General features: G+C 39.8%; 1 protein-coding gene across 2 annotated transcripts in view; it reads left to right on the top strand.

Moving 5' to 3' along the window:
* Magi2 (membrane associated guanylate kinase, WW and PDZ domain containing 2) overlaps window positions 1-17,460 on the top strand; it is a 1,283,222-nt gene that overhangs the window by 1,146,384 nt on the left and 119,378 nt on the right. For both annotated transcript variants that reach the window (XM_076862515.2, XM_076862511.2), the window contains one exon: window positions 3,026-3,274. In XM_076862515.2, the coding sequence (XP_076718630.2) occupies window positions 3,026-3,274 (249 nt within the window). The remainder of the gene's footprint in view (window positions 1-3,025; window positions 3,275-17,460) is intronic.

Below are 17,460 nucleotides of genomic sequence, written 5' to 3'. Positions count from 1 at the left end.
AGGAGAGCCTCTCCCAGTCAGCACAGTGATGATTTCCAGTGTCCCCGGTGGGAGCAAACAGAAGCTCAACCAAAAACGTAATTGTTTGACTTTTGGTAAATATTAAGTAACTGAATTCTGTACATCCATTTGTGAATGAGTCAGGAGAGTCCATCAGGGATCTTGGAAATTCATGTTTCATTTTTAAAATGCATATGGTATTTAGTTAGTTTATGACATTTTCTATAGTGTTCTAAAACAACAGTATTGGTTCCCTATACCAGCAAGGATTGTTAGAAAGAAGATCCAGAACCAGATGAATGAAAAATGGTGTTTGGTGTCCCTTAAAGATAGTCACGCTACCAGTTTTCAAAAGCCAGGAACCCAGGACAAGCCAAAAAGAACTTGGAAATGTTCTTAACTTCCTGGTTTAAAATACTCTTACTTTGCTAATGATAAATAACTCTTTTTCCTAGATGTTGAAAGAGGAGTTCAAAAACAATAGAGAAGACTTCTTCTCCTCTATTGGACTCTTCCACTAACCAGGACCATTCACATTAACTTAGTCAGTGATTTTCTTTCTCTCTCTAGAACCTATGGTATAGCCACTCCCAGCTATTTACTGCAAAGACAGATAATTCTTCTTTGTTTCTGATTTACTGACAACCACTGCTCTCAACACCCTAAAGTATGACAGCCAGAAAATGAGATCTCTCTTGTCACTGCGTATGACATTTAGTTACTGATTTGGTCCAATAACTTGAGGAGATTTTCAATTTAATGTAGCAGCATAATAATTGTTTGTTTTTCTTCTTTCAGACTATCTCTAATCACTTTATTTCCAACTTGCACAAGGACTGATAAAGGACATGTGCTTTGCCAAGACAATAACAGCTTGTCTTTGGATATAATGTTTTCTGCCAGGGAGAGTACATCTTACAGGGAGAAATTTTAAATTTTAGTTAAAAAAGAAGGAAAGGCTTTGACATTGACATTTTGTTCTTTTCTGACCACAATACATTTTTTATGAACGAAGAGCATCTTTTTAAAATTAAAACCTTATTAATTAAATCTTAAAGAAAAAAAATCAATTTATCAAATAATAATAACAGTAGCCTAAGTCTCATCCATTCTATAATTACAAACAAGAAATTAATATATTTTTGTAATGACATTTTGATTTTTTGGTTACTTAGTAATACATTTTGCATTGTTCCTCATTTATTTGAATTTTAAATTGATGTCACACAGTTTTTTAAAATCTAGACATAAGAATAAAGGCAGCTCCTTTATTCGTTATCGGTATAAATATCCTGTCAGTCTCTGTTCTTTTTCTCTTTTTCATTTCAGAATTGTGTTAGTCAGCTTCACATTACTGTAACAAATACCTGAGTTAAATCAATTTATGAAGAGAAAAGTTTTATTTTGGTTCATAGTTTTGTGGGTTTCAATCAAACTCATTGACCCTATTGCTTTGGACTTGTGGCAAAGCATCATGGTAGGAGTGTATAGAAGATCAATACCATTTACCTGATGGCCAGTGAGTAAAAAAGAAGGGAATGGAGGGATTGGCATCCCACTGTGTTTCAAGGGAACATCACCAATGGCCAGACCTTCTACTAGGCCCCACCTCTTAAAATGTTCATCACTTCAAAATAGCACAAGGACTGGAAACCCAAACTTTAACACGTGGGCTCTGGGAGGACATCTCAGATCCAAAGAAGAGCACGAATGGAATTGGAGCTTATAAAGAGAAGAGTCTTCAGTGGAAATTTTGCTCATTATTTTTGACTTGCCATATGAAACACCTTCCAGTGTTCTAAATTATAGAGACAATCCAAAGACCCAAAAAGGAATCACTGATTGTCATCATTTCCATCTTATTGTTCCTCTGTTTTAAAAACATCTTTTAGTATACTAATCAAATTTTAAGAAGGAAATGAAACGGTTCTATTTCTAATTACAGTATTCTAGGTGCCTGCTTCAGTTATTTTAATCAGAGTGCCAATACCTAAGTATTAAATTAAAATGACAAAATTTTCTTTCTGGATGGCAGATCAACTTCCATTTCAAAAACTAGCCTCTCTTAGCTGCCAACTTTCTATCACTCTGCCACATAAATGTGCTTGCTTTCTTGGGGAAGTATTGGCTTGTTTTATCTGGTGGGAATAGGATATATTTTGTAATATGGAGTGTAAATGAGCGAGATCTCCAACACCTCCATAGCGATTCACAATTTCTAATTCCTTAGCCTGATATTATTCGATTTGATCCTAAACAAACTACTTTTATTACAAAATGAAAATCTCTATTTTTTAAATTGTTTTAAACTATTTTTATTGAGGTATGGTGGGTATACCAAAAAAAAAAAAAAAAAAAAAAAACCATGCAGACTGCCTTTAAGCAGTATATTTCCCAGACACATGAAGAGAATTAACACTTCTAGGCTAGCAGAATACCATAAAATAGAACTATGGCTCTTCAAAAAATAATGGTAGTGAACTTTATGTGGCTATCTCCTGAGTTGTTAGCCCCTCTTAACATCTACAGCCCCATTACTCAAAAGCCTTGAAACTTGACCCAGATCCCTGTGCCTAATTTTCCTTAGACCCATTTAAAAAAATGTTCCACAATGGGCCCTAAAGGTGTACTTATAAGTGATTCATATACGCAGTAAAGTTGAGGATTCTATTTAGCTTGGGGTCATCTTTGGTCAATTATTATGCATCTAAGAAACTCAATGTCTAAAAATAAACATTATTGCAAGGGTCTGCATTCATAGCAAGAGGAAGATACAATTCAGCAGCAACGAGAGGGCTGTTGGTGGGTTTTCCCTGTGGTGTTCTATGAAGGCCAGAACTGGGCCAAGACCTGGTAGGCTCCATAGCTAGTTTTGTAGTCCTCCAAATGCTCACATATCTGGGGGAACAAGGACCAGTCATCCAGTCTTGTAACTATGCCACTGCCCAGGACACTGCGTAGTACATAGAATTCTTTAAGACCTTTGTTAAATAATTTGAGTTCCTGTGTTGTATATATGTTCCAGGGGAGCCCTGCCCTGAGAACGGGAGGAGTCCAGGCTCTGTGTCAACCCACCACAGCTCTCCACGCAGTGACTACGCAACTTACACCAACAGCAACCACGCGGCCCCCAGCAGCAATGCCTCTCCCCCTGAAGGCTTCGCCTCCCACAGCCTGCAGACCAGTGACGTGATCATTCACCGCAAAGAGAACGAGGGTTTCGGCTTTGTCATCATCAGCTCCCTGAACAGGCCTGAGTCTGGAGCCACGATAAGTAAGTGACTGATTTGCCTGCATTTTAAAAAGGGGTCTTGTTTTTATTGGTGCTAATGGTACAGATAATGGACAAATAGATCAAAAGATGGTTGTAGACACACTGAAGAATCTGAAAGTCACAGGCTCTGGGCAGATAAACCTAAACCATCCTTATCACTGATGAGCCCAATGATGCAGAACTTTGCCTCAAAAACCATGCAACACCACAACCAATCCCCCCACCCCTGCACCCCCCAACTCCTCGACTCCAATAAAGGCACTGCATTCATTTGTCAGTTTGGAAGAAAATGAAACAGAGGGATGTGGCAGTATTGCTGTGAAAGATGGGGGTGCTCCTTTTCCTGGGCTTCTTTATTGATAGAAAGCTGTTCCATAGAATGAGAGCAGACATGCAGAAGATGGAGGGGGAGGGCAATCCAGGCCTTCAGGTGGGAAGGAGTCTGGTATTCAAGAAATATACATGAGCCCCGTGTGACTGTGTGTCATGAGCAAAAGAGAGCGGTGTGAGATCAAGACATGGGATTAAGCAGAATTCAGGCAGTGCAGACTCCATACACTGTCCGTCCAAAGTCTATGTGGTAGTCTGAGTAGGCGAGAAGGTTTTAAGCAGTAGACTGAAATCTGAATTGTGTTTGGAAGATGAGTTCAGCTGCTCTTGGAAAATGAAATCAGGGTGGAATGGGGTGGAGTGGGAGCAGGAGTAGAAGCGCAGGACACAGTCAGGAGGCTGTGAAAACAGTCCTGTGGGGCCAGAGGTACTGGAGCCCTCTCCTCAGGTAATAGCATTGGACAAGAGGAGAAATAGATGGGTTTGACATTGGAGCTTCCTCCAACTCCAGGGTTCTGTGAGTCTGTACAACAGGTAACACAGACCTCATTCCTCTCCCAATCATCTATCCCTGTGTACTCTCCAGCTTCCTTGATGGCTTTCCTTGTGGCATCAACATTCCAGAACCCTCTCAGCAGCCAGCAAGCAGCAGGACAGAAAGGGGATAGAACAGCTTGTCATTTTTTATGCTGAAGGGACTTAACCCAAAATGTTGTGGTTAGAAACACCAGAACAGAGAAGCATTAAAAGAAAAAAATAAGAATAGTTGCACCATGTTGTAGTCCTAAAGTTCTTATTAATTTTGGTAGTTTCCAGCACGTGTGGGTTAGGTGTGAGTGTTAAGCAACACTCAAGAAATTAAATTATTGTGAATGAGTAAGAACTTTATACGATAAAGTTAATGTTGTCAAAAACCCACCAGAACTACCCGGAGAGAGCTGCCCCCATTTAGCTTGAGCCTTGACAAATTCAAGAGAGAAAACTCCAGAAGCGTTAAACCTCAGCAAATATGTGCAGAAGCCAAATTACATACATCTGAAAGTACAATTTCATTTCTGTTTTTCTTCATGATAAGCTGAAGAAATAAATCCAATCCTTAAGCATAGACTAAAAGCAGTATTCTGTCAGCACGATGGATTCACCAAGATTAAAAGGACATGAGACTAAAGATTTTCATGAATTATATAAACAGCCTTCCAATAATTTTACACTTGGGGAAAATATTCACAGAGAGCTTTTGTAGCTATTCCAGTCATTCAAATTGTTTATTGGGGCAGAATACCTAGAGGACTGGAATAAAAATAAAAAGTATACGACCACAGTGAAAATGTTAAGCATGTATTTAAGGTCTCAGCTTTATTTAAAACGTGATTGCTTTCTTTCTAAATGTGTAAGGGAGTGTGTGTGTGTGTGTGTGTGTGTGTGTGTGTGTGTATGTGTGTGTGTTGCATAAATACATTTGAAAACAAACAGCAGGTCTAATGCTTACAATTAATGTGTAAATTTTTCTGCCTACCAAGTGACAACACATTGACCTTAAAAAAAAAAAAAAAAAAGAACTCAAACCACTTTCAAATGACGCTATTTTACCTCACCCTGGAGAGTGAAATATATTCTATTAGTTCATGATATCTCATGGCTTCTTTTATCCCATATTTATTTCTTTTCAATTTAAGGAGTTCGAAGTGCAAGTTGCCCCGTACTCTGTGGCAGAAGCAGCTATTATGCTGATGGCCTGTTGCATTTACAACACATAATTTGCAGCAAGCCCCTAAAAGGTTGCTGGAGCTGCTGCTCTTTCCTACTTAACTTCTGTAATGATTTTGATCTCTAATTTTGAAGAGAAATGCTGAGTGCCTCATGAATGGCAAAGAGCCATGCTTGGGCCTCATATTCACTGTCAAAATACCAAGGGTGCTTAGGCTCTCTGAGACTGACACAGGGTGACGCCCTCAGGTGCTTGGGAATCATGATTGTTCCCGGGGCTTGGCATTTTTCTTTTGATGTCTTAACCTGGCCCACAGATCACTAACAGTTCATTGTTGTTTATTTGTTTACTGTAGCTACTGAAGCCTTTGATCCACAAGGGCTCTGATGCCTTGGGTTGGTGCTCCATTACATTTAGGCAAGACAGTAGCATAGTTAACAGCTCAGATGCTACAATTATACTGCCTGGATCTGAAACCTGGATCCATCATTTACTAACCAGGTGACCTAGAGGAAGTTACCTGACCTTTTTGAGCCTCAGTTTCCTTGCTTGTAAAGAAAAGATGATTTTAATCCCCATATCATGGGGTTGTGATGAAGGTTAAAGGAATTCACATGTAGAAATGCTTAGAATGACACTGGCTTTGAATAAGCCCTCACTGTGTCAATGCTCCTGACCACCATCCCTGCTAGGATTCTGCTCCCATCCCACCAGCTCACTTTTCCTTGGCAGCGCAAAGTTCTCACAGACTCTTAGCCATTAGTTGCCCACTCTCCTCGGGCAGCCAGATCTGGGCAGGAGATGAGCATATCTTGGAGGCCCAGTGCCTCCTCCCCCCAGGCCGACCTCCTGGGAGCCTGGTCTTTACCTACCATGGCTACCACCTACCTACAGCTCAGGTTAGCTTTGGTGGTAGCTGGATCAATGCAGCAAGCCAGTCCAGCTGCATAAACCCTTTGCTAAGGCTTCAGGCTGAAATTGCAGGTTTGTCTCCCCAGTATCCATAAGTTCATAAACTAGAAAAGTCATGGGAAACATTTAAATTTAGACTCAAAGCTATGCCTTTTATCCCTGCAAACACTATGTCACTACTGAATATCATCAGAGCAGAGAGAAAGGATGAAGACCCTAAATATTAATGTCCCCTCTGGATAGAGACCTTTCCATAGCTTCCTTAGCCAGGACAACAACTTTGCCAGGGATATGGTCTGTCCAACCAATTAGGGAATTTTGCAGCGAAGTTCCTGGTTTGTTCATTGCCTGACATTTGATAGGGCTCTTTACAAATGACCCACATGTTCTTTTTTTACAATATTATTTCCTCAAAAAATAAAGAAGGCATTTTCTTTGTATTGGTTAACGTCATGAAGGAGCAACCTGATTCCTTCCTTCCCTAGGTTGTGATTCCAGAGGCCAACTGTTACTTGAAGGTGGACAAATCTTAGAAGCCACCTACCAGTAGTACAGAGAGATCCTTCCTGACTTAAAGTGAGAATACACCCGCTTCCTGAGCATTTATGCCCCATTGTTCTCAGTATTAAGTATTTTTTCAGGCCCACTCTTAAAATTGAGCCCAAGGAAAAATAAAGTGGTTTCCAAACCAGAGCCGAGGGTAATAATGAACTGTAACAGACAATTGTATCTCAAATTCCTAAATGTTTTGAACAAATGTTTTGATACACATGTGTTAGCTTCTTGTCGCTATGACAAAATAACTGAGAAAATCAACTTAAAAGAAGGAAAGGTATATTTTGGCTCACAGTTAGTTGGCTTCGTTGTTTGGGGGCCTGTTATGGGGCAGAACATCATGGCTGAAGCACATGGCAAAGGAAACATTTTCACCTCCTGGAGGTGAGAAAGCCAAAGACAGAAAGAGGAAGGGGCCAGGATCCCCATATCTCCTTCAAGGGCATGCCCTCACTGACCTACCTCCCTTCTATGGAGCCCCACTCTTAAAGGCACCACCACTTCCAGTGCCGCAGACTAGCAACCAAGCCTCTAGTAAGTGGGTCCTTAGGAAACCTCCAAAATCCAGACAATAACAAAGATGTTCATTGTCTTATTATTGATAAACATAGAGAACTGGAAATAATGATGGTTGCTTTTTAAACTGGTAACTTTGATACATTTGTGAAGCTGAATCATTTTCTTCCATTGATTTCCTGTTGTCACTCTCATTAAGGTCTATCTCCAGGGAGTCTTCTATCTCTGAGTCCATCAGATGCTTGCTCTATAAAAGTGTCCTAGTGGCTGTGTGCAGGAGTGTCACTGATAGACTGGTCCTTGGGTGTCCCCAGCTCAAGGTCTGAGTCCTGACATCCAGGTTTATTGCAAAACTGTAACCTGTTCTTAGAGGTGCTTCCAACTCCCCCACCAAACCTGCTCTCCCACCAGAGGTTTCCAAGAAGGGTTTTGCTACAGATGACGGGGGGAAAAGTAACCCTTGATCACCATCTTGTACTTGGTCAGGAAGGCTGTACTGGAATTTCTGGGGTAGACATACATGAGCAGATTGGGGCATTAGTATTGGACACTGTCAGGGAATCTATAAACTAGCTCTGATGTACAGCAGATTCAGGACAGCACCAAAGCATCAATCTACACATTCATCAGTAGGGAACAATCATCTTGATTCTTTTTCCTTTGTTCTTGTCTTCCTACTGGTATTGACTTGGTTTCTGCCTTTATTCACAAGTGCATCGCTGCCCAGCACACGCTTGACTTCTCAGCAATCTTTAAGCTCTGTACTGGTGCAAAACCCCTTTGTTTCCACATGTGTACTTTCTCTGGCACAGGTGGGAATTTGGACTTGGCCTTTGCTGATGTTCCCTGAGGCCCAGTGCAATCTGGTATTCAGGGAAGGAATAACTTATCCTTGGCAAAATGCCCTGATGACCTTCTCAAAGGATCCTTGATGATGTCCATAGGCTGTGGAGTTTTAGAGTTTTTCTAGAAATTCAAAAAGTTAACTAGCTGGTGTTTTGTGATATTTTTTAGCGATGGTCCCTGAAAATAATGAAATACAACTGAGCTAGTAGTGAAGTGGGGTAGACTTTTTCCCCACCAACCACACGGCCACTGAAGAAGAGTCATTTAATTTAGGAGAGGAACACAGTAAAGTAAAAAGTCAAGGTCTCTGTAGTCTTACCACCAACCCCACCACCACCTCCATAAAAAACATTTAACTTAATGAAAACAGCATCAGAGGGAAGCCCAGCCTCACTCCAGCTATCCACAAACTACTGTATTCCTTGTTATTCCTTGTTCTTCCTGTTCCCCGTTCTCATCTAAAATTAAGGGAAGATGGCCAATTCTAAATTACATTATGCAGGAGTCAGTATGGAAAATAAGGTACTTGGTTAGTTTTGTCCCTGTATGTAGATTCTTAGGAAAGTTTGAGGCCTGGGCCATATTTTTCTCTGGCTTAGCTGTCATTTTTACTTTTGTCATTTTATGTGTGAAAAGTGGCTCCTAACACTTTAGTCCATCTCCGCCTCTTTCAAGAAAAGACTAGAAGCAAGCACTTATATGCCCTAAACCAGCTCCCCTTTCAAGGCAGTTTAAGGCAGTGTTTCTCTCCTGGTTTTGCTTCATGCACATTATGAAATGAGGCATGTTTACAATGCTCAGATAAAACAAATAAGACTGCTGGAGGCAAGAGGCTGCTCCCCAGGAGGCTCCCTCTGAACCGCCCAGCCATCCTCAGCACACCTGTCACCTTCACTGTCACACTCATTTCAATGGCACCATGGCCATAAAGCTCTGTCCTAAAGTAAAGCTTCTAGACCGCAACCAATAAGCACCTCATTTTATGCTTTACTGGTGCGGGCTGTGGCTTCACAACCCCATATTGAGGCTTGTTTGTTGATCACCTTAAAAACAAAGGTAAGGGGCCAGGGTTGTGGCTTAGCAATAGAGCGCTCGCCTAGCATGTGCGAGGCCCTGGGTTCCATCCTCAGCACCACATAAAAATAAATAAATAAAATAAAGTTATTGTGTCCATCTACAAAAAAAAAACATAAAACCTTCTCCAAGTCATTGTCAACTTTACCTCTTGGTATTCCTTCTCCAGAAGTCATTCATGTAAAGATAAATACATCACATCCACAAGGCTGAGCATGGGAATTAGAGAGTCTCTTTCTTTTCTCTGTACTTCATTGGTTTGCAACAGCAAGTTTCCTCTGAGTATTCTTCACCAGCTTTGTAACATGTATTAACATGTATTATCTCTTTATTCCTTAAGTGAATCTCTACCTTAGATTCCTTCATCAACACAGTACTTTTGCTCTGTGCTCTGATTATGCTGAGAGCAGCTCATGCAGGAGGCAGGATGGTATCACCCACACTGTTAGTGGACTACTTTTATAACAGAAGAAATAAAGTGGACAAAGATTCTATCTAAAATACCATATATCTGGTTTCTAAATATAACCCAATGAAACCATAGGATTAGCAGATAACATCATATTTGGGAAAACCTACACATACAAAAAAAAAAAAGTTGTGTTGATTGTGCTAATTGGCACTTTCAATATATAATCCAGTCCTCCTAGGACAAGTCCTTGATCATAACACTTCTGATAAAAATATCCACAGGATAAAGTTCAAACCTGTCTCTTGGAGACAGGACCGTCACCAACAATTCCTCACTGGTTCCTTTCTAACGAAGCTGATTTAGTTTCTTCCCCTGTTCTAGAGCCCAAGTTTTGCCAGATACCATTTGGAATGCCTCCTCTTATCAAATAATAATTTTTATCAAAGTTTCTCCCAGCCATTGTGCCAAGAATCTTACATTGTTTTGAATCTTCACAGCAATCCCATCGGGTAGAGACCACTGCTCAAACAGTACACATGTCTCATAAATCAATTCAAAAATCTAAGTTCTTAATAAAGCTTTGCCTGACCCTTCACCCATCTCTCCCAAGTATGAATTCTTAAACCGTGTAGAAATTCTTTCATGACTGTTACTGCCATTTTACTTTTCATGTGCTTATGTTTTGGGCTCTCCCTGCAAAGATTGTCAGTTCCTTAAGGTCAAGAAACAAGGCATTTCTCTGAATTTCTCCCAGTTTCTGGTAGAACACATTTAAAGGGTTTTCTTATGACTTCTGATGATGGGATGGGTTTGGATTCTCCTATAGGATCAAGCTCTGACCTCATCAAAAGTAAAACTGCGAATGTGCTCTGCTCTAACTTGCCCTGTGCCTAAACCTAGCTAAGGCAGCAAGGCATAATTTTGAAAATGAGCAAAGCAGCCAAGGATCACTCTGGAGGAATTGTGTATAATCCAGTCCTTGCCCAGCATGAGAAATTGCACTATGATTAAGTGCAATGATAGCCTTGATCCAGGATACGCATTTCTCACCAGTTGTTCTTAGCCTGGGTAAGTGATTCCATCACCAGCTTGAGGCCTGGTAAAGTCTCAGGTGAGAGCACCATAAGATATCAGTGGCAGGGGAGCCATCTTGGGCCTCTGGGCATCTTCTCTGTTATAAGCATCTGGTCCTCTGAAGGGCCAGGAGAGGCCTCCTGGCCTTTGTGACTCACCTCATTCTGGCAGTGCCTGCTCCCGGTTATCATTCATCTCTGTGAGCACCACCTCAGTGATAATTACATAGTCCTGAGCAGGAGAGAGCTTGGATGGCATCCCAAGCTCCTTAGAAAAGTATTACTCCAAATTATTTATTCATTTCACAGTCCTCATTAACAAAGCAAACCATTTCAGTTCCGAACGCACAACTTCTGAATCGCATTACTAGTTTATAGGATCGTACAGCTAAGACCAGGATGAATGGGGCCTATTGATTCCATGCCATCTTTTCAATCCTGAACATGACTAGTTTTGTTCCTAAATTAAATCTTGGATGACTGGGTCCTGCCAGTAAGCAGAAAGGCAAACAGGAAGATTTTGCATCAAACTCTGAGTACTCTGATATCTGAACGTTGAAGCATTTATTAACTAAACTGGAAACACAAATGTTAACATTTCACTTTCTGAGCACGAGTGAATTTAAAGAGCACTTAAAGAATAGGTCTGCACCAGAGCATCATCATTCTTATCCTCAAGAAGAGGAGAGTGCAACCTATCAAAAAATCTGCAAGTGCCCACAGTGTACTATTTAAAATTCTGGACTAGTTTTTCTTATTGTTTGAATGGAGCTCATAAATCATTAAGTTTCCCCCACTAGGGAATCGTTTTCAGGAGGATTAGTATTATTGTGTTCAAAGACTCTCCAGGCAGCAGCAGAAGGAAGATGTCTTCTTACCTTCAGCCATTTGGTTGTCTTGAAAGCTCGTAAATAGGTTGTCCATGACTGTTTCCTATGGGCTTAAGCCTCATAGTCCTTGTTATTTGCTTGATGGTTCACGGAGGTTTCAAACTGAGAAGAGACCTGGTGCTACAGGATCCCCCTCCACCAGGGAAAAATACCCATCGCTCTCCCGTGGCGTTCAATCCAATTCAGAGCCTGCAGGTCACCTTTGCAGAAGATGCTATTTCTTTATATCCTTTTTATGGACTCATGCTGTACGATATTCTCCTTAATTTTATTTTTCCCAGTAATTATCCACATAAAATATATCAGAGAAGTATCTTAATAAAGCTGCTTCCACATGTGGAACTATTTTCAAAGCACGTTGTTAAGTGAAGGCCATACTGTCATTTATTACTACTGATCAGCTATGTCAGAAGAGTGCTTAGGGGATGTTTTTTTCCCATCTGATTGAGATAAATACCATTTCTTGCTGAAGCTGAGAATTCAGGGAGTACCTCTATTGGAAATCCTACCACACCAAATCTGGTGAAGCTCTTTTTACTGGTGCATTTGACCACTAATGATTTTGCAAGTTAAGCTGGATTTGATCCCACTCAAACTATTTTCAGTGTGTGGGTAGAATCATTTCTGGGGATTAATCAGCCAGACTCCTCCAGGTGATGAGTCAGATCACAATGCCACGGGAAATTAACTAAACAGCCCAGAGTACCGTTTTCATTTTTTAATCTGACCTCTTGCAGATCTTATTTCTGTACACCAGGCAAGGTTTGCTCTGCAAAGATGCCCAGATGTTGGCTACCTGATGAACCCATCTGCTTTCAAGAGTGAAATCCCCAAAACCTCCTGTTCTAAGGTGATTCATTGCAAAGATATGTATTTCTGGATTCATCTTGAGAGGAGGGTCTTCCAGAAAGCAAGAAAATAACAGATTTTGAAAAGTTTTATACTTACGGTTTTCTGGCACTGAGCAGTTGAGATAATGTGAGCTAGAAGAATATTACAACTTACAAATTATCCTTCCTTTTCTTTTTTTTTTTTTTTTGTATTGGGGATTGAACCCAGGGGTGCTTACCCATGGAGCCACATCCCCAGCCCTTTTTATATTTTATTTAAAGATGGGGTCTTGCTGAGTTGCTGAGGGCCCCATAAGTTGCTGAGGATGGCTTGAACTCATGATCTTCCTGCATCAACCTCCCCAGCCACTGGGATTACAGGCATGCACCATTGCACCTTGCATCATTACAATATTTAGTAGACTTTCTAGATGAACAGCAAGATAAAAAATGGCTACATTCCTGTAAGCACTTGACAAAATTGAAATACAATGAAACCTCGTTGTGCAATTAGTTATAGATTTTGATGATCCCTGGTGCTAAGTTGCTCTCAGTTCCAATCAGTGCTCATGATCATTAGCTTTATAGACCTTCAGGTAACTATATTCTCATCTTGTCTGAATTTATACAGAGCTGTACCTGTCACTCTTCAGAGACTAAAACAAGGTGTCCCCCTGCTCCCTGCTAATGTCTTCCCTGAGGTTCTAGGTTAGCACTTCTGCAGTAATGGAAATGTTCTACTCTGTACTATACAACACCACAGCCACTTGCCCCATATGGCCATGGAGCATTTGGAATGAGGCTAGGGTGACTGAAGGACTGACGTCTAATTGTCTTTAATTTCAGTCAACGTGGCATGGGCAGCTTTTTTTTACATTGGACTGTACAGTTCTGGAGCATTGTGGTGGCCTTTACCTCCCTGCCTCTTCCTGACTCTGACTCTGCTACACTCCAGGCCCCGCTTCACACCATCACCATTGAACCCCTTAAGTTTGTGATCTCACTTATCCCTCATAATCCATCAGTGGCTTCTCATTTAGTTGTTAAATAAGAAGACAAATTCCCAGGCCCATTGAGGCCTTTCAGGATCCGTCCTTCTTATTCCAGAGCCCACTGCTGTCTGTGCCCACTGCTCTCTCTTGCCCCATGATACCGGCTTCTCTCATCCACAGATCTGCCTTTGCAGGTCACGTATTGTGATTATGACGCCTCCCCTCCCCCATTCATGTCACCAGATAGCATTTCCTTTCTGGAGACTTCCCCAACCCCTTCCACACTCCCCAGCCCACCTCCTTTCTCCTCCATATTCCACAAATTCTTTTTTCACTTATCTCTTTATCTCTCCCTGCTTTTTTTAAAATCCCTTTTCTACATATTTAAGGTTTGAATTCCATATAGTGAAGTTTGCCCCTTCCAGAAGTTTGCCCCTTCATCTTTAGTCACAGTTTTGACAAACATGTTTAGTTGGATAACTACTGCCACAACATCAACCCCTCCACACACCCTGAGCCCTGGCAACCACTGATTCTCTTTCTCTCCTGTGGTTTCACCTTTTCCTGTTTGTATGCATGCAGCCTTTTGCTTCTGCCTTCTTCCACTTCACAGAACGCATTTTAGATTCATCCATGTCATTTCATGTGTCAGCATTTGGATCCTTTTGAGTTGCTCAAGAGTATTCCATTGTGTGGATGCATAAGAGTTTGTTTATCTATTCCCTAGTTGAGGGCCTCTGGGTTGTTTTCAGTTTGGGGTGATTATAAATAAAGCTGCTAGGAACCTTTTCATATATGTCTTTGTGTGAAAATAGCTTTAATGTGAAAAGATATTATGTGAAAATATTTCATTTGATAAATGCCTAGAAGCGGCTCTGCTGGTTCCTATGGTGCCAGTTTCCAAAGTGGCTGTACCATTTTGTAGTTCCATATATAAGAGCTCTAGATGCTCTTCATCCTTACGAATAGTGTATTTTCAGGGTTTTCTGTTGTTTTTTCATTTTACCCATTCCAAGAGGTGCAAAATGATATCTCATTTAGGTTTTAATTTGCATTTTTCCCCCAGAAGACTCATAATATTGAAGATCTTTCTGTGCGCCTTTTACCATCCATATATCTTCTTTGGTGAGGTGTTATTTCACTTTTGGCCTCGTCCCTCTAGAGTACAATTGCCATTTCACGGTGCACATTTTGAAGCTCTTCAGTCCTTCTCTTTTCATTTCTCATTCATTTCTCATTATTAGAATAATAAAAGTCACTTTGTGATGATAGTCTCAGGTAAAATTATCATGAAAGCCTATACTAGTATATAATGTTTTGCTTAGTAAAAATGAAAACACATATAGTTACAATGCTTGAAAATGTAAGTGATGAAGGAAAATGCATATGAGCAGAAATGGAAATGAAGTTAAAATGTGCAATACTTAAAAAAAATAAGAATGAGAAAGACCGTATGTGGTGATGGTCTCACTTTTGAAGCCAGGAAACTCACATAATTTATTGGACCATTCAGAGGTCACACTACAATTTGTTTTCAAAGTTGATATATAATCAAGATCTTTTAGCTCCTGACACTTTGCTTGGGGGCCTTTTCATATTTGGTTTTATCCATTCATGCAAAAATTGCATTATTTCAAATTAAAGCATTGCTATACCGGGTTAGTGGAACTTTGGCTTCTGTGAGAAACTGAAGACCCAATAAATATTCATGTAATCTTCGAGATAACATATTGAAAAGGACAGCTGGCTCAGGAGGGATCATTTGCCTGGGTTAGTATCTGTTTCCATTTACATTAAGAAAATATTGCAAGAAGTTATTATCTGCCGCAGGGCTTAGGGGAATACAATGGAAAGCTGATATTGCACCTGATTGCTTTTGACATTTACCTATTGTAACAGGAAAACTGTGTGAAGATAGCCAAGTGACTTTTTACAAAACACAATTTCAGAGGCTATAAAAGGGAAAAGGAGATGGCAGAGATAGAATACCCTGCATCTGTAAAAATGAGAAACATGACTTGTCAGCCACACCTGCTTGTAACCATCAACCATTTCTACTGGGCTGACTAAGATATTACTCAGAGCCAGGTACAGGGACAGGTGTGAAGTCTCATGTGCTTCCAAAGGCAGGTGAGAGATACAGAGGATAGAAAGTATAGTTTCATTGAACATTTGTAACCCCAAACGGAGGATTGACAAAGTGTAATTTTATGGCATTTTTTGAACACTTGAAAAGCGACTAGTTGTCCTTCGTGATTTAATCTGTCAAGGCTCCAGGAGAGAAGTATATTTTTAAGTTTGGGCACATAAATTATTTGACTTAAAAAAAATAGATTCCAGATCTCTAACTGGGACAATAAACTATTGATTGCAACAACTGACTTAAATTTACAAAAAAAATTTTTCCCAATATTTATTGATGGTGGTAAAATGATAACATGTTTATCTCCTCACATTTCTTAGACTCTCATATACTGATAGTAAATGAATGAGAAGACAAGTGGGCAGGTGGGAACAAAGTTTTAAAGAAAAACTAGCAACTTGCCTAGCAAGGCAGCGGAAACCAGAAAGAGAAGTTACCTTGCCATGTAACTAGAACGCTAGGACAATCTTGTAGACCTGTTTTGGTCTGAAAGTGAAAATATTTTACCACTCTTTTTGTTATAAGGAAGGAAGGCCAGAACGTGAAACACTTAAAAGAACTTAAAAGACAGAGTGGAACACAACAACCATGACCACCAGATGTGAATATTTTATTTTATTTATTCATTTTGTGAACATTTTAATTTTAAAGTAGAAAAACTAACACATAAATAAGTAATGTTGAAAGAAGAATTGTAATGCATTTCGCTGTCATATAAATTTATAAAAAGAAAAAGAAAACTAGAAGAATTGAAGATAATTTGTCTCATGCATGGTGGAATCTACTATAGAACATGCACCAGAGAAACGAAAGAATAAATCAAAAAAGATGACACAGTGTCTAGGGAAATGTGCAGTTCACCAGAGAGTCCAACCGATTTCCCTAGGATGACACTGTGCAGCCTGTCTACCTAGGAGGGAGCTTTCAGAGGAATACTTTGAAGAGATGGCTAGAGTTGCTTTGCAGAAATAACTAAGGATATGACCCTGATTCAGTGAGTGAGACGGGGAGGAAATTGTTTAGGAAAAGAAATGAAATCAGGATAAAAATCATAAACAACAATAATGATTTAACCAAAAATAGTGATAGAACTATTCTGGAATAAGGATAAGTGGAATGCAAAGATAAGACTGCTAAATCCCCTATAATAGTAGGAAATAAATAGAAACTGATTAGAGTTAATAAATTGAGAAATAGCCAATTTACTAATTCTCTATAAGAATATTATTTAGAAAAGTGGGTAAGAAACAACTGAAAGATTTAAATGTTTGCCTTTGGGTCACAGAAATGGAGAGCATGGGGAGGTGACTATAGCAGGAGACTAGGGTTTTTTATCATAAGCATTTTGGTTGTGTTTAATTGTTTGAAATTATATATGTATTACTTCAATTAAATCACTTTCATTACAAGAGATTTCTAACTACTAGATAATAGTGCTATTATTGTTTGCCCCTTTCACTTGACATGAATTTTGAGTTTTTATACAATTTTCTCATTCTATAGAATAATTCAGTATTTTCTAATAATTTGATAAGTCCTCTGTGATAAATTTTAAATAAAAGGAACTACTTATTCAGAAAGTAAGTTTATCATCAAAAGTTAGACACTAACCCTTTGAAAGGAGTTAGATGTGAATATGTGGGTTGGGAGTAGGATACCTGTTTTAGATTGTTTTCTGTTCCTTTACAAATTATCTGAAACCAAGTGATTTATTAGGAATAGAGGTTTATTTAGCTCATGGTTCTGTAGGCTGGAAAGCCCATAAGTGTGGTGCTGGCATGTGGTGAGAGCCTTCTTGTCGCACCTGACAGAGGACATAATATTAGGAGACAGAGCATGTGTGCCAGCTCAGGTATCTCTTTCTCTTCTTATAAAAATGCTGATGCCATCCTGTGGGCCTCACCC

This window comes from Callospermophilus lateralis, chromosome 1 (genome assembly GCF_048772815.1).
Source record: "Callospermophilus lateralis isolate mCalLat2 chromosome 1, mCalLat2.hap1, whole genome shotgun sequence".
Classification (NCBI taxonomy): domain Eukaryota; kingdom Metazoa; phylum Chordata; class Mammalia; order Rodentia; family Sciuridae; genus Callospermophilus; species Callospermophilus lateralis.
This window is presented reverse-complemented; position numbering and strand designations above follow the sequence as displayed.